We start from the raw sequence: 26410 nt of genomic DNA on the forward strand, positions 1-26410 counted from the left end.
CCCTCCAGCGCTGAAATCCCTCCATCCGAGAGGACCGTGTCTGTTATCCTGGAGGACGCCAGCTGGAGGGTGCTTCCCTCCATCTGTGGGGCACAGAAGGACCGATGTGCCATGGGAAGGGTCAGCCTGGACCTTGTCTCCCACATCCCAGCCCATCATTGGATCATGGGGACTCCCCGCTCCCCCAGGCACAGAGACCCCTGCCAAAAAAGCATAATACATAAAAATAATCACCACCAGAAATGAAGCAAAATTTCCCTTCCCCCCACAAGCTCTGGAAAGGTCAAGTTTCACGCCAAGGCTATTTTGCTTTTGTTTAATTATCAGCCAGCTCCTGGGAGGTGGAGCAGCCGGGACAGGTTCTCCTTTGTACGGCTGCACAAAGCCAGGGAGGCCGGGCTGCAGGGGGGCTGCGTGGCGCCAGGCAAGACCTGGGAACCAGCAACTTGGGCAGCATGTGCTAAAGGTGGTGCTGCGTGGGGCCGAGCCGTGGGAGCTGGCAGGTTGGGCTTCCCAGGGAGGGCAGGCGATGGGCCAGTTGCCCGGCCAGCTCCCGGACACCCAGGTATGCTCCAGCACCTACGGGCTGACCCAGGAGGTGAGCAGGACCCCAAGAAAGGGCAGGATGGGGAGCGACCTGGCTCCTCTAACAAACTCCTTGGGACTGAGCCCCTTCAGGCAGTGAACCTTGGCATCACCATCACCCGGGGACGATGAGCCGAAGCTCTCCATCAGCCTGGCACAGGCACTCCCCTTCAAAGGGGGTTAACCTGCTTTTAGCATCTTCCCTCCGTTTCAGGAGGGGATGCTCCTATAAACACAGCAGTTTGCAAATACCGGCTCCTCGAGGCGGGCACAATGCGGTGGGTCTCAAACCTGAGCCCACATCACCCCGCAGGGCTCTGCCCAGGGGCATCAGTCCCAGCAGCCAGATCCTCCCCTCGCCCACGGCGCCCTGGCAGGGGCTCAGCACCGCAGGGTTTGGCCTCGGCGGGAGGCGGATGTGGACGGGGAGGCTGCCAGGAGGTGAGAGCCCGCTCCAGCACTGCCAAGCAAAGCCCCCAGGGCTGGGTGAAAAGCCTCTGGCAAGGGGGTGCCCCCCTGAAAGTTGTGCCGGGTCCCGGGGAGGGGGTGGCAGCCACCTAGGAAGAAGCCCAGCCTGGCTGCAGGGATCAGGCAGGGGAGCAGGAATCAGCCAGTACGGGACACAGGTTGCAGCCGGTCCCTGCTGGTGGCTGACGCTCTCCCATTGCGGTTTCGTTTGGGTCCTGCGGTCTCTGCTCCAGAAATGGGTGCACCCCCAGCCCTCCCAGGGCTTCCTGCCCCACAGGGGCAGAAGTTTGGAGAGGTCTCTTGGGCTTCCTGCAAAAGTCACCCACACAGGGCTGACCCAGAGGCTCTGTGGCTACTTTTTGCCATGGCAGGACCAAACCTGCTCCTCGCTTGGCTTCGCCTGACCCCCACCAGCATCCACCCCCATGGGGAGGAGCAAAGGCTGCTGCGCTGCAGGGGTGGTTTTGCTGGAGGTCCCTTCTGCAGCCCCTGCTTTTGCTTTGCCATCCCTGGCCACAACCAGGCAAGGGCTGAACAGCTCAGGAGCAGTGGGGGGCAGGCCTGGCCCTGCCATGGCACGACCCGAATTGTCAGGTCTCAGCTCCAGCCGTGGCTGGTTGATGGCAGGGGCCTGGTCCCCTCCAGCTACGACATCCCTTCCTTCTGCTGTGACCTTGAGCAGGGGGTCCTTATTCCAACACCCCATTTCCCTCAAAGGAAAGAAACCCAAATCCACCAGAGGCCAGAAATGCAGCTCAGCCCTATGGGGCTCAGGCTGCTGGATGGTGGGGTGCAAGCGCCAGGCCTGGCTGCTCGCTGCCCCCCACCCCAGCACGAGCAGCCGCTTCACCCTGCTGACCACCAAGGGGACACCAAGCCACAAGCCGAGGGCCACGAGTCTGTATTTCTCAGGGGACGGCAGCTGGAGGTGCCAGGGGGAGCACGAAGGCTGGTTACGCCAAGCAAGAGTCCCCAGGCAGCTCGTCAGAGTTTCCGTCCGTTGCTGAACTGAAGATGAAAGTGATAAAACCTGAGGAGGAAACAGCTCGCAAACCTGCGCCAGCCACTCTGGCACCGCATGGCACAGCACAGCTCAGAGGACCTCTGCTGGCACAGGAGCCACAGGGCAGGGGCCTGGGGCCACTGTTAGCCCAGCGCTAGCCCTGCAGTGCACAGGGCAGAGCAAGACACCAGAGGACAGGGGTCTGTCCTTTCCAGGCAGGTGGCCACAACTGGGGACCCCAGCCCTGGGCCACGCATGAGGCCAGCTATGAAACACACGAGGCTCAACAGCTTTGCAATGTTTACTCTTGAAAAAATAATTTGATTCAGAAAGCGGCAAGCCCTGGGGATGCCCACGCACCCAGCCCTACCACAGCTGCTGCACCGGAGCCTTGCTGGAGGAACAGGGAGGGACGGAGAACAGCACCCAGCAGGCCCCTCGCGGTGTGCGGAAAGCGGGGAGCTTGAAGCCCACCAGTCAAGTCCTGCTGTTGCTGAGAGCAGGGAGCCACAGGCCCCTGGTCACTGCAGGGTGGGCAGCAGAGAAGGGAACTTGCGTTTAGCCATTCCCTATCCATAGGACCACCTTCCCCAGCCCCAGGAGGAGCTAGGAGGAAGCCGAGCCTGAGCTCTGCCAGAGAAGAAGGGAAAGGGGGTGCATTTAGTTTCAGGGAGAAGGGAAACTGGGCCTTGGGAACAGAGATGCCAAGGAAAGGGCATCATGGTAGAGAGCCGTGGAAGTTTTTCCAAAGCAGGGTATGGGGAGTGATCTGCTTTGCCCGGGAAGAAGCCAAGTCCCTTTCCCATTGCACTGAAAGGACCTGCTTTACCCCAAGGGCCAGTGCAGAGAGTCCGCCTGCCCACTGGCTGCCAGAGAGTCCCAGTGAAGGGCAGCACTGGGGGTGGCAGATGAAGGCAGGGTTGAACCCAAGCCCGGTACCGCAGTCTCAAGGGTGCCACCCTGCACCCTCTTGTTCCCCTCCTGCACCTGTCCCGTCCCTGCTGCTGGGACAGGCATGCAAGGGACCGCGAGGGTCAGAGGCCCTGGGGTCACGCTAGAGCTGTGCTGTGTCCACACAGGGCTCATTTTGGCCAGAAGAGCAGATTTCCCGGGTTCACAGCTATTCCTTCCTATGCTGGGCAAGGGAGGAAGGAGGGGAACAGAGGATGGAGCTAGGGGGACAAGAGACAAACCTTCCACGACTGCCCCTGCGCAGCCTGGGGGCTGCCAGCTCTCCATGCTGCTTTCCTGCTATCCTTCCCTTCCCGCAAGCAATAAATAAATAAGTTAGTGTAGACCCCAACGCTCAGTTCACAGTGAGAAAATGAAGGGGAAGACCCCAGGGAAAGGGCTGAGCAGCAAATCCTCCTCCCAAGGACAAGCCAGAGCGTAGCATCCCTGCTCGAGGCTGGGGAACCTGGGCAGAGAACAGATCTCTTGCTGCATTGATGAGACAGGGAGGTGTACTGAGCAAGGGGACCAGGACTGCCTCCAGTGTGAGGGGACATTAGTACCGAGTGGCTGGGGGTGGGAGGGGGCCCTGGGGTCCTTCCTAAGGCACGGGAGGGGGGACAGGCACCCCCTCCCTCTCCCTCTGCACGAGGGGTGTACCACAGCAGGAGAGCCAGGCTGCCCATCCTGGCTCAGCTCACAGCTTCCCTGCTAACAATGTACCATGGTAAGGGTGGGGATTCAGGAGAAGAAACCTCCTCTGCCTTCAGCAAAAGCTGGAGGTACCTGGCCAGGGAGAGGGAGGCAGGGTACAGTACCACAGGCAAGGACCACGCCGAAGTGCAGCATCCCTCGCTCCAGAGGACCCCGGTCCATCCTGCCCCTGCAGCCAGGGGGATGCCCGCTGGCTGCTCCCATCTCGCTCTGCAAGGCACTTTCGCCCACTCTCCCAGAACTCGGCGGGCAGGGCTGCTCCCCACAGAGAAGGTGGGTGAGGACGGTCCGAGCCACACAGCCTGGTCCACTTCCATCTGTAGTCATCTCCAGCTCCCAGAACTGCAGGGAAAGGAAAGGGGCACCTGACCGCCCTCGTGCTGGGTATGGGATGTCTCCTATGTGTCCACAGCAAGTTCAGCTCCTCTTCAGCATTCCCTTTTGCCTGTGAGCTGGGCCGCACCAGTCGCTGCAGCCCAAGAAGCGAAGCCAGTGTGCGGGGAGATGTCCAACCCAGCAGTCTTCAAGGTGCATCCATCGTGCAGGAGATAGAAGAGATGCTGGAAGATCCCCTCTTCACCACCGCATTCACCACTGGGCACGGAGCCAGCCAGGCAAGAGTTAATAAATAACACCTAGCTGGTAGGCTGCAGCACTTGCACATGAGCATGCTGCCTTCTCAGGACTTGGAGGCCAAAAAGGGAAGCAGAGGTGTTTCTTGAGGCCCCCTCTAGCCCCCAATTGAGCATCTCCTTCCTCCAGCCTTGCCCAGCCAGGGGGCAAAAGGAGCAGCGTTAGTAAAGAGTCTGTGTTAAAAAAAAAAAAAAAAGAAGTTCCTGGGATGGGTGGTGGCATATCTACAGGGAAGGTCCCTGTCCTGTGCGAGGGAGAGGAAGCCCACAACAGGGGGCTGGAGGGAGCCCGAGATCTCATTTTACAGCCTGAAATGGGAGTCCGTGTCCAGCCACCAGCCTCTGAGAGCTGCTGCCAACTCTGTCTCTGCACCATGGGGGTCTCTGTCTTCCCCCGGTCCCCTGCGCTTCCCAGCCGCCAGTCTCACGTCTGCTCTGCTGCAGCAACCGCTGGCACTGCCGCCGCCCCCTCCTCCTTGGCAGGGGGCTCCATGTAGATTGGTGTCACCGACGAGGGCTTCTTGGACCTGCAGGTGAGGAGGCTGGATGGGAGCGGGCAGGGGTGGTGGTCCCCCTCAGGACCCCAACTCCCAACAGCACTGCCTGGCCTTCCTGGCATGATCTCCTTCCCACTGGGGCATCCTCCAGCCCTGGGCTTGTATCCTGTCCCCCCTCCCACCACACTGATTAAGAAGGGGGCATGGTATGCCCCAGCATTGGGCTGGGACAGAAGTGGACAATGCAGTGCGCCGGGCAGGGCACAGTGCCACAAGGATGAGGGGATTACCCAGGTTGCTGCGCCCCGATACTCACGAGTAAGGGGAGGCAGGGACCCCCACCACGAGGAAGTGGTTCTTCTTGCGGAAGAGCCGCCACAGCCCCTTGTGGTTCCCGCGGACGTCCAGGTCCCAGATGTGGAGGCACTAGGATGGTGGGGAGGGAGGAAGAAGCATCAGAGCCTGGGGACAGACACCACGGCCAGGCATCCCCTGGCAAGGGAAGAGCCACCACCCCTGCCCTCACCGAGACACAGCAGAGAGGGCGGCACCCCTTGATTGGGGTGGCGCAGGGCAGCACCCCTCCAGCCACCATCAGTAAGAGGAGGGGGGAACCCGCTCCCATCCTTGCCTCAGGACAGGGGGTTTGATCATCTCCTCCAGGCATGCAATGGAAACTACCAGACAAGCTCAGGCTCTGGGCTCCCACACAGGGAAGTCGTAAGACTTATCTTCTCCACTGAGCCAAGCATCTGCCCTGGATGACCCAGTGCCTTCTGTAAACACCAAGAGCTTTAACATCACCCAAGGACAGCAAGAATCCATCTGCTGAGCTGTGTCCATGCCATGGGCAAACCCAAGAACAACAGCCAGATGTTTCCCAGCGATGCAGAGATCGGTGCAGGGCTGAGGACAGGCCATGTCAGGGGCCTCACCTTGGCAAGCTGAGTCCACGTGGTAAAATCTGCTTCCTGCTCCATCCTGATGAACATGACATAGACCCTGCCCTCGGTGTCAGGCACAAAGGAGTCCTCGCAGGGGTTCTTGCTGTGGTCCAAGACCTCAGCCTCACTGCAGAAACAGAACAGGGAGTGAGAGGGGACCCCACCTCCTTCCTATTCCCACTGCAAAGTACTTCAGACAGGCAAGCGGTGGCTGGGGCCACCAGGGCTACCTCCACCCATTCTTCTGTCCTGGTTGGTTCACCCAGCGTGCCCCGTGGTCTCCTAACCTTCCTGCAGGCACTTACCCCAGGAGCCGATGAATTTCGGTCTCGTAGGCATCCTTCCTCAAGCTGTTGGAGGAGGAGAGAACACAGAGATCAAGGCAGAGTCAGAGTTTGATAAGCAGGGAACATCCCAAGATGATCCAAATTTAAGACTGCCCCAGTGTAACATTAAAAGGCAGGTTGGAGCCAAGGAATGGAGAGCAGGGACTGCCACGCATCCTGGAGGATGTGGCAGCATAAACGTGACCCTTCAACACATCCACCAGGAGCACAGGGTAGCTGAACCCCACCTTACAAAAACCACTGCAAGGATTCCCCAGCGAAGGCCACTGTGCTGGGGCTGGAGGTTATGGCTGTTGCTCCAGAAGGAAGGCAGACGTCCCCAGCACAAGGGGACAAGGCTGAGGTCAAGCAACTGTTTCATCCAGATCTCATTCTGACCAGCACTCACCTCTCCACATTTTTAAGCTGGACATTCGGAACTGTGTTGAATTTGTGCTTCTTGAAATAGGCTTCCTGGGAGGAAGAGAGAGGGGAGGGAAGGAAAACGGGGTTCAGTCAGGAGTCAGCAGTACTTGGAGGTCACCTCAAGCATCCCTGCTAGCTGGAAAGGTGGCTGAGTCAGAGCTCAGCACCAGGACAGGGCTTGGGGGCTGAGGGAGGTCACTCACGTGAAAGTAGCCGTTCATGTTGAGCCCCACGATGCCGAAGTGGTAGGAGCGTGAGATGTCAGGGATGATGCACTCCCGGCCCTTTCGCTGCTCAGGCATCCGCATCCACATGTCCCAGTCCCAGAGCTGGGGAGGGGAAACTGCCACTCACACTCAAGTTTGGGGATGTGATTTGGTAGTGTGACCATCCAGGGACCTTTCTGGCTGCCCACACCAGCTCTAGCCCCTTTAGCCCCAGCCTGCCTGGGCTCTTCCAGCCAGCTCTGTGGCTGGTTACATGGTCCTCAAGTTTCTGTCTGTCCCAAATCCATTCTGCTTGGGCATCCTTCCTAGTAGAAGCTCAGGGAGAGCCAGGGCCCCTCCAAGAGCTGTACCCACAGGGACTGGGTGATGATCAGGGACTGCTGATGGGCAGAGATGGGGGTGGAGAAGACAGGGTCCCTCTGGGGTACTCACCTTCTCAGGGGTTGGCCACTTTGGCTCCAGCTCGTCCTTGTACAGGCTTTTCCGGAGCACCCAGCCCAGGCCTGGCATGGTCTCCACACGGTACAGGAGCGAGGGGTCCTCAGCCGTGTGCTCATAGCCCTGCGATGTTACAGGGAGCATTCAGCACCCTGAATGCACCCCTACTCCACCAAAAAAAGGAGGCGTCTTGCTCCATTGAGGATCTCAGCATGGGGAACAGGGGACAGCCACTGGGAAGCACATGACAGGGACAGGACGGTGATTTGCAGGGACACTTCTGAACAATCCAGGGCTGGGGAGACAGACTCACTTAGGATGATAGCAGGGGGGACACCCTGCTTTAAAGACGGAACTTGGATCCCAGCCTGACATGGGAACAACACAGGGCAGAGGTGTCCCTGCTCCACCATCCTTCCCTGACCCACCTGGTCATTCCAAGCCGAGATGCAGTACAGGCTCTCGTCCTCCTCCAGAAGGTGTATCGACTGGCTCAGAAAGCTGAGGAAAGAGTTGCCCGGTCCCTGGTCAAACATCCTTCCCTCATGCAACCCAAGGCAAATTCTCCACCAAGGGATGGGCCACCCCCACTGTTGAACCCATCTCTTGGGCTGAGATAGCTGATGCTGGTGTGAGATCAGGGGAGGCACACCCAAACAAGCTAAGCTGCATCTCACCATGTGGAGGGGACAACATTGTCTCCTGCTTCATCAGTCTCTCCTCCTTAAGAAGAAACAGGAACCCTGTTAGACACTGTCCCTGTCCTCTTGCTATGGGGCAGCCCCAACCATGTGTACAGAATGGATCAGTGTCCCCAAAAAGCAAACCAGGAAGAGATCCCAGACTCCGAAGTCACCCTGCACTGAGTGCCAGGACAGCGGACTCAGGACTCTCTGCAGGCAGAGCTCAGTTATGGCTGTTGCCTGGGGACCGCTCAGCCTCGGGTAGGTAAGCTACAGCACGGCAGGGATCCGGCCTTTCCTGAGCAGCCAGAGAGCTTCTAGGAAATGCCCCACCCAAACAGGGACCCACAGCTTTACCTGAAGAAGTCAACAGAAATGTCAAGGTCTTCCTCCAGAACCACGGCAAATTTAGCATCCTGTAGGGCAAGGAGAATGTCAGAAGGATGGACAGGAACAGGACAGAGCACAGACACCAAGCAGTGTCCCCTGCCTGTGCTGTGCCTTGCCCCAGAGGATTGATTCCAGTTCCTGTGAGATGGGGGTCACAGATGCCACTCTCCCAGGGAAACCCTGCGCTGCCTTGCTCCCCCGGGCAGGCAGCTAGACGGGGTGCAGGCAGGTCTCACTCACCGGGAACAAGTTGAAGGTTGCAGTCAGACTGGCTTTGTAGTGCTACAAGAAAAGACAGATCGTTGCCTGTGTTAGCATCAACCTGGCACATATGCAGGGCTAAGCCTGCCTCCCTTGAATGCTATCCCAGGTCCCAGGAAATAACTCCCAGGATTTGGGAAAGGTCTCTCACCTGGGAAACTCTGGCATTTTTAATGCTGATGGGAGTGTGCTGGATTCCTGAGAGGCCAAACAGCTCCACGACATCCATCGGCTCCTGCAACGGAGAGGTACAAAGCTCATCAGATGTGTGGGTCTGGATACATTCTCCCCACCCTCTGCCAGTGTCAGCTCCCTGGGACAACAAGAATATGCTTGTGGGATGCCCCGCATGTGGCTGTCCTCTTGGGGGCAAGTGAGGCTCAAAACGATGCACATAGACCCCGCAGCAAGGAACTCGCCAAACCCTCTTGGCCCTTTCAGCCTTTAAGTACTGCCATAAGTTTCTGTTAGCCCTGCTAGTCTACAGACCCAAAGTTGTATCCAAGACTATCCAAGAGGCCCCAAATTCCCAGTCCCTCATTGACAGTGCAGAAAGAAAACAAGTATAGCCAGGAACACCTGCTAGCTGCTTAATGTCAAGACCACAATCCACTTCATTTTCTCGCACAGTTGCCAAGGGACCTCTCTGACCAAGCACATCCAGACTGGGGTCAGAAGTAATCCATATTTGGGCTGACATATCTCTGCCCCAAGAAGGCCCCACCAAGGCCTTCTCCATCCCCTTACTGTCCATCCCACCTCCTAGCCACAAAAGAGAGAAGGAGCTCCCATTGCACCAACTGTTCCCCCTTTCCCTGGTATCCACCATGGCAGCACAGCATCCAGGCTGCCCCCTCGTAGCTGAGGGATGCTGCTCCAGTTGCCATGGCAATGGATGCTGCTATCTTTAACCACTCTGATGTGCTGCAGTAAGAGCCTGTGTAAACAAACCACCTCCCCCAGCCCCACAACCTGGCAGTGGTGGGAGAGGCCTGCAAGGGAACGAGCCTGTTCCCTTCCCTGTCTCCATCACAAGGCAACCAGACAATACCTCATGGGCTGCTGCAGAGAAGACTGCTAGCAAGCTCCTGAGACCTACTAAGATCTCACATGCCTGTCCCAGAGCACATCCCACTGCCAGCGAGCCAGGGCTTCCAGTGGGATCCTCCAGGGCTTTATAAGGGTGAGCTGATGGGAAGGTCTTCGCCCTCTAAAGGGCCAGTTCTCCTCTACCTGGCCTCAGCTTTCATAAGCCTTGTGAAAACAGACTGTTTTGGGTCTGTTCACCTCTTACTGAAAGTGGAGCTGGACAGGCACGGCTGGACTGGTTTGTTCTGCTTCACGCGAGGGAGTGCTTCGTGGACAAGTGGTGTTACACCCAGACTCTGCTCAAAGGGCTGACAATACTCATCAAGCGAGAAAAGGGGATGGGGAGAGTCCAGCATGACCACCTCATTGCTGCACACCAGCCCCTTTCTGACATGGGGATGTCAACCTCGGGCTTTGGGAAAGACCAAGGAAGCTTCATCCACACCCATGGCTTGGCTAAGCTGACTTTGCACAGGAGCGGATGAGGAGCAGTGTGACCCACAGCAGGAGGAAGGGTGAAGGGACTCATAGCCTGCCACCCACCAAGGACTGGGCCAGCACCACATACTCTCAGCTGGGGAACCAACGACTTGGCTACAGGGACCTCTGGGAGTGCTCTCACCTCATAGTACCCATCGATGAAGACCGTGATCATCTGCGGATTGACACCCTGAGCCGACAGCAAAGAGCGCAGCATCCTGGGGAGAGATCAAGGGGCCTGAGCGCAGCACAGCCCTGTGGGCCCAGGCCATTCAGCAGAGGGGCATGGATACCCTGGGGTGGGGGAAAGTGTGCATGATTAGGGAACAGGACCCGCTACCCCTGGGCTCTTCCCTTTCCCGTGGTCAAGGACCCTGGGAGCTGTCCAAGCAGGTCTGCCCACATGGCTCATGCAACCCCAGGAGGAGGCTGGATCCCGCCAGCAGGATGAAGGGGAGGGCCTGGGCCATGCCTGGTCTCGTGGCACAGAGCAGAGAAGCCGTGTCCCCTGGAAGTGCTTACCTGTACAGGTAGTTGGGACGGTTCCCTGCAATGACAGCTACAGGCACATCAAAGACTTTATTGTCTTTGAGCTGGAAGAGAACAGTGTGTGTGAGTGGGGCTGGGGGAGGCCATGCCAACCTAAATGATTCTATGAGTCTATGCCACCGAAAGCAGGATCTAAGGGGTAGGGACTGGCCTCGCTGTTAAACAGCAGAGCTGCATAGTCCTACCCCTTGGCTCAGGACCACACCAACCAACCAGGACTCCACTCAGCACTGCGGGACACCCTGCCAGCTTTCCTCCTTCACCCCACCTCAGACTCAGCTCCCAAATCCCAACTTGTATCCACCCAGAGACCTTTGTCCAAACCCTTCAGCACTGTGCCAAGGACAGCCCAAACGCCATGATAGCTGCTCCATCTCCAAATGTACAGGCTCTGTGGCTTACACTGATGTCCCTAGAGCCACAGTAACCCGGCAGCTCACAGCAGACATAGGGCAAGGGAACTCCCCTTCCCCAGCATGACCTGACCACCTGTATTCACTTTACCTTTGCCGGGGCTAAGAGCTTGCCCAGGGGCAGTTTGCACCACTCAGCTGATGCTTAAGGATAGGGCTCTGCATCTGAGCTGCAAACACACCTGGTCCAGCCCAGCCCTCCCTCCTGGAGCCTTCCCTGAATACTCTGCCCCTGCACTCACAGGATCAGGGTTGAACTCAATGGGTGTGGGGTCTTTGCAGCTGCAGACACTGCCGTAACCTTCTACTTTGCTGCAGAACCTCTTCCGGCGGCGGTTCAGCTCTGTGTCGGGCCAATGGCACTCAGCATCTGGAGGCACCAAGGAGAAAAAACAGACTGCTCATCCCCATGGCCTCAGCTTGTGTGCTCCAGGCTGCACTGCCACACGCATGGCTCTCCCTGGGCTCAGCCATCACCAAGCCAGTCCTTATTACTATGAACAAGCAACACTTCTGGATGCCAGATATAACCACAGGAGCCATTCAGAAGCCATCCCCACCATATGGCCTCTCTGAGCAGCAATGGGCCATGTTCAAGGCCAACAGTCATAAAAGACTGGACCAGGCCTGGTTTGGAGAGGCGACAAATGGCCAGACCATGTCCCCACTTCCCCATCCTCACCTTTCTCAACAACCATGCCTGGAATTGCCACGGAAGCAGGAAGAAGAGAAGATAGCCCCATTTTAAAAGTTACCATCCCCATCTCAAACAGCCTTAAGTCCATCCTAGGATCTTGCTAACAGACCCACGGCTTTGACTCAAAACCACCAAGAGCAGCAGGCAGACATCTCCCAGAGACCTGGCACCGTGGAGCAGATCTTACTTCCTACCTTCCACGGATGTCAGATGAACTTCTGTCTTCAGCAGTACGGGGTCACCCCATGTCGAGAGGGCGGGCGACTTGGCGTGCTTCTCCCCGTATACTTCCCCTGGAGCAGGGACACAGGGTCAGGACTGTCTGGAAGGGCCCATCCCTGCTGTGTCAAGGCATGACCAGGGGCTGTAGCTCAACGTGGCATCTTGGCACCGCTTCCCATTGGCCTCTGGCGAGCTGCTGAAGGGACATGCTCTGCCTCCATCCCCTCCCTCACCCCCAGCAACAGAGTTGCCGCTCTCTGTGACTAGTTCCCTGCTCATACAGCGTGTTGGGGATGGGCTGGGTTTGTCTTCACCCGGCTTCTCCCAAAAAAAGGAGCCATGAACCCTCTCCCAGCCTGAGCAAGACTCACCTCCCTTCTTCCCCACAAATGTCCACATGTCTCTCCAGCTCAGGAACGGTGCAACTTGGCTCCCCAGGCTTTTCAGGACATTCTTGGCTGTGTCCTTGAGGTGAAAGGAGCCTTCATCCTGGAATAAAACATAACCCTGCAGCTGAGGTCTGGCTCCTGATGCAAACAAGCAAAGTCTCCCATCAATACCAAAGAGCTACAGGGCCCACTCCTACCCTTGAACCAGTTGAGCCAGAAACCTTCAAGAGCAGGTTCCTAAGGTCTCTGTGCCACTAAACCTGCCGGTGGCTTCATCATGACCCACAGGGAGGTCAGAAGAATCGCAGACTCCCATTTCCTCGAGACCAAATTGTTCTCAAGCAGGGCCATGTGTTCAGCAACACTTCACACAGCTAAACCTGAAACCTTGAAGAAGCACAGCGCTGCTTGCACAGCAGGCTAGAGCCAGCCCAGTCCACAGTGCCCCCTGTAAAGCCTGGAACTGGGACCCAGAAGGGTCCCACCACATCCTTCTATTTCCCCATGTCCATTCTCCACCTAACTTCTTGTTTATTGCTGCAGGCTCTGACACATCTGTTTTTTGCTCTCCTGCCTTGCTGGACACACAACAGTATCTGTAGTAACAAGGGGGAGTGAGAGGACAAGGGAGGTGATCCAGCCAGGGAGGCATAGCCCAGTGGGGATGTGACAATTAGCCCTGGGAATGCCTGATGACATTCAGGAGGCAACTGCCCAGAAAAGCTTTAGGGCATCCTGACTCAAGGTGACTTTTTCTTTTGACAGTAAGGTCACATACCTTAATGGTGAAGATCAGGATCCGGCCCCGGGCAACCATGTTGAGGAAAAGTACCATGGCTTCATCTTCATGGGGAGAATAGGTGTCAAAGACCCTCTTGGCCATCACATGACCCTGTTGGTATTCACACGTCAGATGCATCTTAAATGCTATATGGCCAGGACACGCTGAATTATGGAAATCTGTCCTGGAAGCCTCAGTTCCTGAGCAACACAATGAGTTACTTTTCTGGTATGCCAGGGAGTTAGTCCCCAGGCAAGCTCAGCCCTTGGGCCTTCACGCACGACATGAAGTGCACTGAGGTCCATGGGACAGCATTACCCAACCTCACAACTCCTCTCCTGCCTGCTCCCCAGGGGCAGCTAGGCAAGCACAAGAGAAACTGCAGGGACTCTCTGGGTGACCATGTTGTGCTCTGGAAACTACAGACAAACAAGGATTTAGGGACTTCCCTCCTGGCTGCCCTTTGCGTCATGCACCCCACAGTTAAAGAGCAAGGACAAACACTGCCCAGTAAGAAAGACGAATGCAGACACATGGGGATGCCTTACCGTAGCTTGATTTAAGACGATGACGTGGATCCCTCTTCCCTGCTCCCGAGCCTCATCTTCCAGGACCTGCAAGCGGAGAAGCGATGAGAACCATACGCCAAGACCTCTTCCTCCCTGCCCATTCAGCACAGCAGAGCCCCCAAACAAGGGGCAAGTCTATCTCCTGTGACATTTTGCCTTTGCTCATGGCAGTGATGGATGCCAGAGCAGAAGACAACACAGGACACCTCCTCCAGGGTCCCGTAGGCAGGAGGGGGATCCACTCCTGACCTCCTTGCCAGCCACCAAAGTGCTCTCACCACCTGCTGCTTGAGGCTTCACTCATTCAGCTCCATCCCCTCTCTGCTCACAGGGACAGCCAGCACCCGTCACTTACCGTCGTCCCATCCACAGCCACGTAGACCTTCGACCGGCTGGAGTACACCTCGACATCCAAGACCTTCTTGTTGCTGACAGGGTGCCTAGGGATCTCCACATTCAGCATCTCATCATCTACAGGGGAGAAATGCCCAGTCTCAACCAGACAAGGCATCTCTGGCTTGTCCCTGCTCAGTGCTAGCCCAGCCAAGCCTCCAGAAGATCATGCCCACCAGGTATCCCAGCCCAACAAGCCATGGGTCAGAATCTACAGGGATGGCAGGTACGGGAAATCCAAAATGGCAACAGGTCTAGCCCCAACTATCCCCACACAGACCTCTGCAGCCAAGTGGGCTGAAACCTTGAGTAGACAGACCAGGAATGGGAACAGTCTTTTCTATTCATTTTTGTTAAGCCCACATACACAGACCTGTCTTTCATGCTGTAGCTGGTCACTATTTTGCCCTGACTTAAAGAAATTACTTCCTTCCCTCCGGTTTCCTTACTTTCAAAGAAAAGCAAGATGCTGCCCCTCACCGTAGTCCTGTGCAGACTCCTCTTCCTCCTCATAAGCAGCTCTCCTGGTGTCCAAGATCAGCTTGATGTTCACAATTACAGTCACAAGCAGGAAGAGGACAGCACCTGTCTGCAATGCAGGATGCTTTGCGTTAGCAACTTGTAAGTAACAACCCCAAGATCAGCCCACCTACTTGGCAGAGGCTGCAGGGCACCCCAAGCAGATCTTGCAAGGGATCATAAGCATCTGTCATTTCCCCTGTTTTCTTCTGGGGAAAGGCAGAGAAAGAAATACAGGTGACTGAGTTTTAGGGTGAAATGCTTTCATCAGCTGGAGAGCACTGACTTCTTGATACATGAGAACTAACCCACTTCCAACGTATCCCCACTTCCAGATCTGTGAGCAGATGCCTGCTAAAATACTGCATCAAGGTTGAGGGTCTCTGCAGGCAAAGAGTTTGGTAATTCAGAGTTACAGCTCCCATGGTAACCTTAACTTCTGCCTCTCCTGCAGAATCACTACTCTCGTCTCTCCCTCTGCAACCAGAGGACGTATTCAGGGTATTCAGAGGGAGAGGAGATGCTGTGTGACTAAAGCAAGGCAAAGGGAAGAGGCTGAGGTCTGACTTCAGGAAACTGCACTGTGCCACAGGCTGCAGAGAACAGCCTGCAGCCTTACTGTCTGCAGCAAAGTTCAAGGCAACCTTCATGGATGCTGACACAGAGGGCTATGGGAAGGTCCAGGGGCTATGGAGCCATCCATGGGAACCCCCGATGTGAGCACCACCATTGCCCATGGCCTTGTTGCTCCCAGATCAAGAGGAGGGAGAAAAGACTACAACATTTCTACAAGCACCGGTATTTACTTAAATGCATCTTGCTCCTCTCTTCCTCAATTTCAGTCTTTTTCCTGGTATTTGGACCCAGCGTAAAGCAGAAACTACACCACGCTAAAAGGGCCTTTTCTGAGACAGAGCCACACAGGAAGACTTGGACCACAAATATCCCATGTTGGGAAATAATCCACTTGCAGGTGTAAGCTGCAAGAGCACATCTGGCCACAGCCAAGAGGATGGTCTTAGAGCTGCAACGCTGCCTTGGGATGCAGGATTGAAAGACAAGACCTCAGCTGAAGCAATTTGTCTTTACTCGACCCAAGGAGCTTTGTAAGCCAGGGCCCAGGTGCTTCTTCATGGTGGAAAGGTGACAGCAGCATGTGGTGGCCGTGGGGCTCTGCACGGGGACAAAGTCCCTGCCCAGTAGCTATAGCCCTACTCCAGGGCTCAGGAACAGCTCTAGCAGGGAGCCCAAAAGCTGCCCTGGATAGTCACACAGCAAGGGAAGGCTTTGCCATTGGATTTAAGACACAAAGCCCTGAGCATCTATTACCCCCAAAGCTAACACCGCTGCAAGGCTCCACCACCAGCCTCCATGCCAGGAGGGTCCACCCAGCTCACAGCAGAGCCACCACAGAGGCCCAAATCTGACTGCTATGTGCTGCTGACAGATTCATCCCATGGCCCAAAAGCTCTGGCCCCTTGGCCCAGCCATGCTTTGGACATACTGGATGGTTTCCAGTTTCAGCCACACAAGCTCAGGGGCCTACTAACCTCCCTGGAGCATCCCCAGACTCAGCGTGGAGATGTCACAGTAACTAAGGGAGAGGAGGGGAGAGGTTGGTGGAGGCTGCTCATAGCCTGGTCCCCCTGCAAGGGGACGTTGAGACAGGTCTTGGGTGGTTTTGCGACTCTTCCCTTGCCCCTCAAGCCCCCAACAGCTTGCTTCCTAAAAATCAGTGCCTTTTTCAGCTCTAGAACCCTTGATTCTCTGAGATCTGGTATGGGGTTGAGATCACACACAGGCCTGCCCTTGGTGAGAGGCACTAAAAGGATCCCTGCCCTACCTGGCCAGCTACTGCCTCAAAGCTACATGTTGCTGCCATCTCTGCCAAGCAGCCAAACGAGTTCAAGAAGTAACTGAGGAAGATGGAAAACCAGCAATAAGACAAATGTGATGATATAAATGTCACTATGGCATTTTGGCTTGTTGATTTGCTGTTGACTCAGGAGTATGAGCACCTTTCGGGATCTGTGCCCAGAAAGCCTTTAATGAGGCAAGAACAGAGACTTGGGCTTGCGGCGAGGAGCAGGCTGCGCCTGGTAGCCTGCAGCAAGGCCACCTTACCAGCCTGCCCAGGCTTTCCACCCTGGTCAGTACTGGAGACATGGGGGAGCAGCCCCGGTGACTAGGGCGAACAAGGCAGCACTAAGCAAGACCAGCAGCCAGGTCTAGCAAGGCTGGCTCAGAGCTGCTGATAGAGGCCCAGCTGCTGTAGACCTGGCTACCCCATACCTGCAGCTCTGGCTTACATTATTTAAGCCCAATTTTCATCTGTGTTTTAAGCCACAGCAGTGCCATGAAGGAGAGAGATGACAGCAGACAGGCTCTAGCCCACTGCCCCCAGCGCAATGAGCAATGCCTTGCCTGAATGACCAGGCCCATTCCCAAGCCCGAAGCATCCCAGGGGACACAAGACTGAGCAGTCTCCTTGCCCATGGAGCCCTCGTGAGCCTTTGTCCTCCCAGGCACATGCAAAACCCTCCCCTGCTCCCTCCCACAGCAATCAACTGCCAGATTTCATGAGCTCTGCTCATCTCAGGAACGGCCCCTTTTCTGCAGCTCACTGCCATGGGGCCAAACCCTTCCTGTCCTTATGGCCCCAGACACCCCCCAGGATGCCGGCTCTGCCGAGGATTAGCTGTTTTACAGCACAAGCGACCAGGCCTGTGGCTTTCCCAGACGCCAGCTGCGTCTGGGGCACGAGATCCTGTTACCCAGCCCTATTTTCTCTGTCCACCTGTCGTGCCTTATACCAGGCTTGGTTTGCAAACCAAACGGAGCAAGGATGGTTTCCCACTGCAGGCTGAGCCCTGCTGCACTCGGCACAGGTCTGGAACCAGGAGGGGAGGAATTGGTCAGGTTTCTAGCTGAAAGCTCCCCCAGGACACCTGGATAACTGTATCTCCTGCCATAGCCACCCAATAGGTCCATTTGCAGCTGGAAGGAGCTGCTAGACATTGCAGACCCTTCCATGCATGAGCACAAAGCCACTGGAGATAGCTTTTTGGGGGACAAGTTATGCTTCACCAGCACCTTAGGTCACCCAAACTGCCAGCAGACCCACTTCCATCCATGCAGCTGCTCCATAAGCTCGTAAATCCCGTAGATTATCCTTCCTAATCCACCGCAGGCCTGCGGGTGACTCACTTGGCACAGCTTCCGCAGCGCGCGCTGGTTCATCAGCTTGTACTTCCAGGCAAGGTACCAGCTCCGCTTCTTGTGGGGCTTGACAGCAGGGTTAGGTTTCCACTCGTCCATAGTCACGGAGGCCGGCATGGGGACAGCCCTGTGGGGCGGGGGTCAGGACGCGTGCTGCTCTGCTCTCGTGTCCATCGGGGCTCCCTGCCATGATGGGACAGGCGCAGGGTGAGGGAGGCGAGCGGCTTCAAACCCTCTCCCCAGCAAAGACAGGGCCTGGCACAAGCAGTGGCCATGAATGGCACTCATATACCACAAGCAAAAGCCCCACGGAGCCTCCCTGCCTGCCAGCACCCCCAGCCCTGCAGGGAGCGATCCAAGAGGCCAGGCTTCGCTGGAGGACTGTAAGCAGGGCGATGGGAAGTTCTTGAACCCATAGGCCAGTGAGGACCTCTGCTCCAGGCCAGCCCCTTAGCGAGGCCGCTGCAGTGCGGTGGGCCCACTCCCACGCTCCGGAAAAGAAAAGCGGCCGAGAGGCACAAGCAGGTGACAGGCTCCAGACCGGCAGGCGTTATGGAGGTGCCATCACTAGCCATATCTGCCTGCGGGGTCCCTGGTGGGGAGGGCACCCTCCCCACTTACAGCAGAGGGGCTGTGAAGCGGCACCATCCTCACTAGCGGGGATGCAGCTAGCCTAGACATGGCGACCAGAGCTGGGCCATAGTCCTGCTGGAGATCCCGGCATCCCTGGGGCAGAGGGGCTGTGCCCAGAGGAGGCCAAGCTCCCCATGCAACCTGCTGGGCCTGGGGTGGGATGCGGAGGCCCAGCAGAGCCAGGGGCCTGGCTGGAGCACAGGCTCCCCCCAAGGGGCCAGGCAGGGTGGGAACCACCAGTTACGGGGTGGGGAGCCCACAGCAGCCACCCGGGTGGGGGAAGAAGAGGACTGGGGGACCCAGAGCCCTCAGGGTAAGGGCAACGGGACCGCGGCGATACCGGAGGGAAAAGGGCGGGTATCGCAGAGGGACCCAGGCACTCGGGGGGTGGGGGTGGGGGGGCCCAGGCCTGCGGGGAGGGGTCGCAAAGGGGACCCAGGCGCTCCGGATGGGGGAGGGGGCGGAGGGAAAGCCAGGCGTCCAAGGACGGAGGCGGCAAGGAGCGGCGGCCCTCCCGGAGCAGCCGGGGGGGGGGGGGGGGGGGCAGGCGCTTCGGGACCGCGGAGAGCCCGGGGGGGCACCGGCAGCGGGGCGGTGCGGCCCGGAGGGTGTGTGCCAGCCGCGCTACTCACGGTCCGCGCAGGGAGGCTGAGGCGAGGCGGGGCGAGGCTGGGGCGGGCCGGGCCGGGGCCGGGCAGGGGAGGACAGGGCAGGGCCCGGCTCGCCTGTGCCGCCGCCGCCCCCCGAACCCTCAGCGCCAGCGGGGCCGCGCCGCTTCCGGCGCCGCAGAGACGCCGCGGGGGCGAGGCCAGCGCCAGCCCCGCCCCCGGGCTCCGCCCCCCAGCACCGCTCTGCGCTCCCCGGCGGACCTCGCTGGTGCGCGGCCACCACCCCCCCCCCCCGCCCTTCGCCGGCAGCAGGGTGCGGGCAGGTGGAGGCGGGGGGCGGAGCGAGGGGCGGGACCGGCGCGGCGGGGCGGGGCCGGCGCTCGGGCCGGGGTGACAGCGCGGCCGCCGCCCCGCGCGGCGCCGCCGCCCCACCCGCATGGAGGGCGGCGGGGAGGCGCTGCCCGCCGACCTGCGGGAGCTGGCCAGCAAGGTGGGACGGCGGCCGCCCGCCGGGCTGCTGCGGGGGCTGCGGGCCGAGACCGCCCCCGCACCGCCGGCACCGCCGGCACCGGCCCGCGGCGCCCGACCGCCCCTCGCCGACCGCCTCCGGGCGCTCCGCCTCGAGCTGGTGAGTCCCGCGGCACCGGGGGCACTGCCTGCCACCCCGCCGGTAATTGCTTCCTCCCCGGGGCAACTGCTCCGCCCTCCTCCCCTCGGGTAACTGCCTGCCACCCCCCCGGTAACAGCCCCCTAATAGTGCCCCGCGCTCTGCCTGCATTTTGGGACCCCCCCCCGCCCCGTTTTGCTCTTTCCTGTATGGGTTAACAGCCTCCAGCTCATATCCCCCCCCCGGCCCACGCAGCATCCCCCCCCGGGGTCCTACGGACCCCTCTGCCCACCTCCGTCCTGCCCCCCTCACCCCACGCACCCCCCAGGCGCTGGCTCCGGCGGGGACCGGGGTGTCCCGGGGATCAGGATCTAGGGCAGGGACCTTCGCCAAGGGCATGGTAGCGGGTGTCGTCCCCCCGCCCCCCGGGTGTCACCCCCTGGGTGACAAGGCACAAGCGCTGCTGGGAGCTTTCCCGGCGTTCGCTTCCTGCTGGGGCTTCTCTGGTGGCTAGTAAAGGGTTGGGCTCCGGTGGCAGCCTTTCCCGGGGACCGTGGGAGTGCCGGTGGCGGCTTTCTCGCCTCCCTCTTTTCGTGGAGGGAGCAAATACCGGCGATGCCTGCGCCTCCGGGAAACGTGGCGAGATTGGGCAATGGGTTCAAGTGCTGCTGGGGGAAGGGACTCTCCCACGCACACACACACATGCGAGCGGGAGGGAATGAGCATCGTTTCCATAGGGAAACAGGCTAAATATGCTGGCATCCCTGCCTGCCACCCGGGGGGCTGGGGACCCACCCAGCCTGAGCCTTCCGCATCAGCGCTTTGGCCAAATTGGTATTCCACATCGGTGTAAAAGCTTTCATCCTCCCTCCGCTTTCATCCTCCCTCTCCTTTCATCCTCTCTCCGTGCCGGCTTCCAGGCTGCACTCTGACCGGAGGAGAAAGGTCTGCGGGCCCTGGGTTGCTCAGAGGAGGAGGAGGAGGAAGCAGCGGTGGTGTTTGCCCTGCCCAGGTGCAGGCAGGGTCAGCCCATGGTCTGCAAGGCCTGGCTTTGGACGCACGTTATTAACCTCGGCTCAGAAAGGCTTTTCCTTTCTCTGCCCTGGCTCTTCTCGCGAGCCGGTGAAGAAGCGGGGGACACCTCGCACCCAGGTCAGCAGCCTGGGAATGGCACCCGGGTGCCCAAAACCCAGCATGGGGCTCCCCCCATCTCCCCACCCCCATGAACAGGAACCAAAATCTGCTTCCCCCCCTCAGCAGAGACCAGCAAACCCAGTGCTCAGAGGAGAAGCTGGCCTAGGAGTCGGCGGTGGGAGGAAAAGACAGCAAATTCCCACTCTCACCTGATCCAAGGAGGATGTTTTATCCCGGGGGCTAGACATCCCGAAGGGAGATGGTGCCTGCGGGTTTCTTCTCACGCACTGGGGAGGGGAGTGGGACTGTATCCCCCTGGGAGGATGCTCTCCCCCCTCTGCCTGCCCCTAGAGAGTGTGGGGAGGAGCATGATGGTCCCCCCAGCTCCGACAGCCCATGAGGTCCCCTTTGAAAGGGGAGGAGACATTTCTGGATGTGGGGGAGGACAGCGTTGCGAGATGCACATGGGGAAACTGAGGCACAGAGCAGTGCAGGGTGTCACATCCTGGAGCAGGGATCCAGGCTGGTCTCCTCCGCCCCCTGCCATGCACTCAGGACCGCAGTTGCCTTCCTCCCCTCTGGATGCTGCTGCTGCCCTGGGTCCAGATGCCAGTGGGCACCATGTGGGGAGCACCGTGCGGGCTTTGGGATGGGTACGGGGTCGGTGCGGTGTACCCATTACCACATCTGGGGGAATATAGAGAGCAGCTGGACCTAGGTCTCGTCCCGTGCTAACCTTGACTTGCTGGAGAGGGGTTTTTTTGGGGTATAATGAGGGGGGGTCAGGCTGGCCTGAAATAGCAGCAAATCGATGGCTGACTCTCTCCAGCAAACGATATAGAAAGTGGGGAGTGTTTTCCCACCCTCTGCTCTCAGGATGGCTCCCCTGGCATCTCTGACAGCCGCAGTTGCATGAGGCAGAGAAAAATGGGGAACCCCTCCATCAGGGGTTCCCAGCCTTCCTCCTCCCGCATCTTCTCCCTGCCAAGGCCAGATGCTTTAGCAGCGCAGGCAGAAAAGTCCATTGTAGGCAGTTTTTGAAATAACTTGCCTAGAAAGGAAGTTTCTGCACTTCGAAGCTGGCTCCTGCCCCAATCCGGGCACATCGCTACTATTTTTTATTTAAATCCAGCTTGAGGAGCATGGGGAGGGGATGGGGGGTTGGTGTCGGGTCTCTACAAATCTTTGCCCCTTTTTTTTGTGTCCTCTGGACTGAGAGGCATCACGTGCCAAAACCCTGGCTGGAGTTTTCCCAGGCTCCTTCCTCAGATGCTTTTGTTGCTGCGCTTGCTGTGGGACCGGAGACAGGCGTCTCGAGAGACCGGCAGGTCACCCGTGGGCGGGCGGGTGACTCTGAGGGTACCGGATGCTGGGGACTGGGCACTGTGCTTAGAAATGATCCCAGGGGACTGTGTGGATTTCCATTGCAGCTTGCTGGTGCTGGGGATGAGGTGTGTTTGTGAACGAGCCCGTGGGCATCCACAGGTCCCAGGCTGCCTGTACCTGTCCTGCAATGGGTTTCTCTCCCTCTCCCCCCTGCTGCCGCCTTATTCCCTTTCCTGGCAAAATATTTGCGTCCTGCGCAGGGGAAATCCAGTGGCTTTCGGCGGCCAGTATCACACAGACAGGAATGTCTTGGCACGCGGGGCTTTCCGTTAGGAAAACAGATGTTTCTGCAGCAACTGAAGTTTTGCAAAGAGCTTCCCCAGGCTCGGAGGGGCAGGAGACCGCGAGGCGAGTGGTGTGATCAGCAATGCCTGTCCCCCACACCCTCCTCCCCTGTTTTGGGAGTGATTTGGGTCTCAGGCTCCACATCCTGCCATGTCACATTGTCACCAGGTTTGGATCGGACCCTAGAAGGGGAGAAGTAAATGCATGAATGGATCCTGCCGAAACAGCCCGGGGAGGTGCTGACAGTCCAGCTAGACCTTTGCCCTGAGCAATGCCCCTGCCTGGTCCTCTTGCCCTGCCAGCAGCCTCCTAGGGCTTGGGGGATGCTCTGGGCTCAGATCTGCACGCAGTGCCTCCAGTTCCTTGCTTACCCCTGTCCTCATAGGAGACAGTGACGTATGTGCCTTGGATTTATTTTCCTGAGGCGGTTGGTGGCTGGTGGGTGCCATAAGTCATTGGTCCCCGACGGTCGTGTCTCCAGGTCTTGGACAGGGTCCCCTGGGATGGTTCCCTGCAGGCTGTTCCCCCATGCCGTGCTGTTCATCAAGCAGCTCAGGAGACCTGTGGCCATTGCGGTGACACCTCTGCCAGGGTGGGCTGGGACTTGGGGCCCTCGGCCGCCGGGGTCACCTTGGTCCCCTCAAAAACCCCGCGCTCTCTGTCTCCCCGCCAGGCCTACCTGCGAGCGGTTGACGTGAAGATCCTGCAGCAGCTGGTGGTGGTGAATGAGGGCATCGAGGCGGTGAAGTGGCTGCTGGAGGAGAGGAGCACGCTGACCAGCCGCTGCAGCAGCCTGGCCAGCAGCCAGTACAGCCTGGTGGAGAGCCAGGCGGCCTCGCGGCGGGGCAGCTGGGACAGCCTGCAGGAGGACCCCAACGACAGGCTGGACAGCATCTCTGTCGGTAGCTACCTGGACACGTTGGCCGATGACATGGATGAGTATTCCCAAAACGCCGCCGAAAACGCCACCGCATCCACACCGGGCAGAGCCCTGGTCAGGGCGGAGCAGGATTGGGTCAGGATCGACCCCGAGAGGGGTCTTGCAAAGCAAGAGAAGGGCAAAGCGGAGCACGAGTGGCCCCACGTGGACCTCTCCCCACCCGGGCTGCCCCAGGATCACCGGTTTGCTAAGGAGCCCCAGGTGGCCAACGGGTATTTGGGCCAGCAGTCCTCCTCTCTGGAACCAGGCAGAGACACCAAATTGCCATCGGGGGCCGGGGAGAGGCTGGGGAAGGGGAACTCGGGTGGGAAGGCTCGGAAGGCTGAGGCTGACTTCGAGAACTGCAAACTCAACAGCAAACTGCACCTGGAGTACGATGCCCACTGGCGCTGGCTCCAGTCTCAGGACGATGTGACGTTCTTGTAGCCCGTGGCTTCGCCTTCCCAGTCCAGCTCTCCCAACTGCCTGCTCTGCTTCTCTTGTCTCCGCTTGGGAGAGTTGGGGTGGCTGGAGAGGGGGGGACAGGCTGGCTTGGTGGTGTTGCACTGTTCCTCTGACCCCTGCCCCCCCCGTCAGTGTTTGGTGATGCAGCCCTAAGGGATGAGGTGCCCGCCCTGCAGCAAATTTCTGGGAGAGGCGAGTCCCTGTAAATTTAATTCTTTGCTCTGGGGTGGTGCTTGCAGGTGGCTGGTCACTCCTCTGTTGTCCTTGATGTTGGTGGTGGGGAAGGGTTGGTGGGGAAACCTGGGACAGTGGGACTGCTGGGACCTCTCCCCTCTTACCCTCAGCCTCCTGTCTGCAAAAACTGGGGACCCTTCCCCCAAACTGGCTACCAAGAGAGGACAGGAGATGCTCCCACGCATCCACAGCTCAGTGGCACCAGCATGCTCAGTGTGAGGTGCGGGGCAGGACCATCAGCAGGGCATCCCTGTTGGATGTGCTTATTTCCATCATCGTCTTCCAGGCCAGTGTCCATCCAGGGTAGAGTTGACCTGGGGCACCTGGGGTTTGGCCACAGCACATGACGGATGCTAAAAACTCCTTCCCTGTGGGTGAAGCCCTGCCTGGTTTAAACGCCTCTGTGAAGCTGATCTGAAGTGTGATCAGGGCGGTCACTGTACTGCTCCTGTTGGGCTGGGGAGCCTTCGTCCATGCCCTGCGGAGGAAGGATGACGGTGCAGACTTCCTTTCCTGAAGTGATTACGCGAGAAGGGCAAAGCGCTGGGTGGGAGATGGAGATGCAGTTCTCCCAGTTTGTTTCTGGACTGTCTTCCACCTTGAGACCAGGTCCTGCAGAAAGCCCGGGATGTGGCAGCGTACGGGCAGCCTGGCAGAGCCTGCGGGGCTCAGACTCAGAAAGGCTCGTGCTTTCCCCTGACGCAGTGTGATGGGGGTGATGGCCAGGATTCTCCATCTGTGTGATGAATGGTGCCAGGTCTCTGCCCCCTACCAGCAACCAGAAACATGAGGCTTCTCTGCCAGGGTGGATTTGCAGCAACCCTGCCCTGGAGACATCTTCTCTGTCCTTTTAGCCTTGGCTTCTGCCTGTGCCTTTTACTGTCCACCCACCATGCCTCCCAGCACACCCCTCGCTGGCTTGTAGAGCATGGCTTGCAGCTGGAGCTGTGTGAGAGCTTGGGCAGGACCTGCTGCCTTCACCAGACGATGCAGGGAAGGACCTGAGCATCCCGCAGCCCCCTGCTTCAAGGAGAGGGGCTCTTCCACGCGCGTGGACAAGCCTGGAGAGTCCTGGCTTCACAACCCGTGGGTGCGTCTGGCCCCGGCCGAGTGCTGTGACAGCTTTGCTCTTGCCATGGTGCTGTTGTTTCCCTGCCTGCGTGGGTCGCAGCCTTGCTGGGGTGGTGGGAGTGGGGACAACATCTCCTGATGTCAATGGGAAGCCAGGAGAGAGGGAAGACCTGGCTGTGACTCTTCCTAGATGTGAGATGTGAGCTAGCTGTGGTTAGGAAGGTGGTCGGGTGCATGACAGGGTCAGCTTTGTGTCTCTGAAGCAGCACCTTCAGTGGAAACTACCCTCTGTGCCGAGACCCCCGAGCACCCTCCCTTCCCCTGCAGATCCTCAGGGCTTCCCTGGATGGACATGGAGAGCAGGACAACATCCAAAATTCACAGAGACGGCACCTGCCGAGGACTTGGGGGAATCCCAGCAAACCGGGACCAGGTTGCGCCACGCGAGCATCCCATCTGCCTGCCCCGGAGCAGCCATGCTTGGCTTGCTGTCGCCTGCGAGCAGCTCGTGGCTCCCTATGTAGCACTGCTGCTGAGCCACCACGTCCCCCAAGGCTGGCTGTCCCCCGCTTTCCTTCTAGCCCTGCATGCAATGAATCAGCTGAGGGTCCCTGGGGGAGACAGGGTAAGTCCTCCAGTGCTGTTAAAATAATTCTCAACAAAAAAATAGCTGGCTTAATAAATGGTAGTGTTTCTCCCAGGCCACGCTGTCTGTGCTTTGCTGAGTTTACGGGGGTTTCTAGGCGAAGGGGAGAGACTCAGGGCTGAAACGCCCTGGAGCTGCTGGCAGCTCTGCAGGCAGGGCAGGTTTAGCCCCAGTCCTGAAACAGCCACAGACCGCATGTCCGGGGATCTGTCCCTTCTCACATCAGGGTGGTGACACACAAAAGTCACGCTTCCTGAAGCAGCCGGGTACCAGAGCACGTCTGCCAGGAGCGAGGATGCTGGTGAGACTGGATCTCTGGGAGATGAGGCATACTGAGCTTGGCTGAACTGTGTCTCTAACTACAAACAACAGCTTCACCCTTCCTGCCCCAAATTTCCAAGGAAGATCTTTCTAGGTGTTTGCCAGCCCCGTTAGCCATGCTGGGGTCTCCGTTTGCTTCCCTTGTTCTGCAGCCACAGTCTTGGCTGCTGTGGCCTCCTCCACCCAGGATGCGCAGGGGGGGTCTGGGTGTAGGACAGAGACTTCTCCAGCCCTGC

General features: G+C 58.6%; 2 protein-coding genes across 2 annotated transcripts; one reads left to right on the plus strand and one right to left on the minus strand.

The window, feature by feature from the left end:
• Window positions 1-2339: 2339 nt before the first annotated feature.
• POMGNT1 (protein O-linked mannose N-acetylglucosaminyltransferase 1 (beta 1,2-)) lies at window positions 2340-19179 on the minus strand. Its single transcript, XM_050901199.1, has 22 exons — window positions 19131-19179; window positions 17854-18048; window positions 14608-14716; window positions 14090-14205; window positions 13714-13779; window positions 13163-13276; window positions 12367-12484; window positions 11968-12066; window positions 11319-11446; window positions 10637-10707; window positions 10257-10332; window positions 8697-8780; window positions 8525-8566; window positions 8252-8310; window positions 7640-7712; window positions 7206-7334; window positions 6750-6875; window positions 6530-6594; window positions 6100-6144; window positions 5786-5921; window positions 5167-5276; window positions 2340-4880 (listed from the first exon to the last, which is right to left on the minus strand). The coding sequence occupies exons 2-22, from the start codon at window positions 17980-17982 to the stop codon at window positions 4778-4780; spliced, it is 1998 nt and encodes a 665-aa protein (XP_050757156.1). The 5' UTR covers window positions 17983-18048; window positions 19131-19179; the 3' UTR covers window positions 2340-4777.
• A 363-nt stretch (window positions 19180-19542) lies between these two features.
• On the plus strand, window positions 19543-25910 carry LURAP1 (leucine rich adaptor protein 1). The gene is made up of 2 exons (XM_050900828.1): window positions 19543-19734; window positions 23192-25910. The coding sequence occupies exons 1-2, from the start codon at window positions 19543-19545 to the stop codon at window positions 23882-23884; spliced, it is 885 nt and encodes a 294-aa protein (XP_050756785.1). The 3' UTR covers window positions 23885-25910.
• Window positions 25911-26410: the final 500 nt, after the last annotated feature.

Source organism: Gymnogyps californianus, chromosome 8 (genome assembly GCF_018139145.2).
Source record: "Gymnogyps californianus isolate 813 chromosome 8, ASM1813914v2, whole genome shotgun sequence".
In the NCBI taxonomy this organism is placed as follows: domain Eukaryota; kingdom Metazoa; phylum Chordata; class Aves; order Accipitriformes; family Cathartidae; genus Gymnogyps; species Gymnogyps californianus.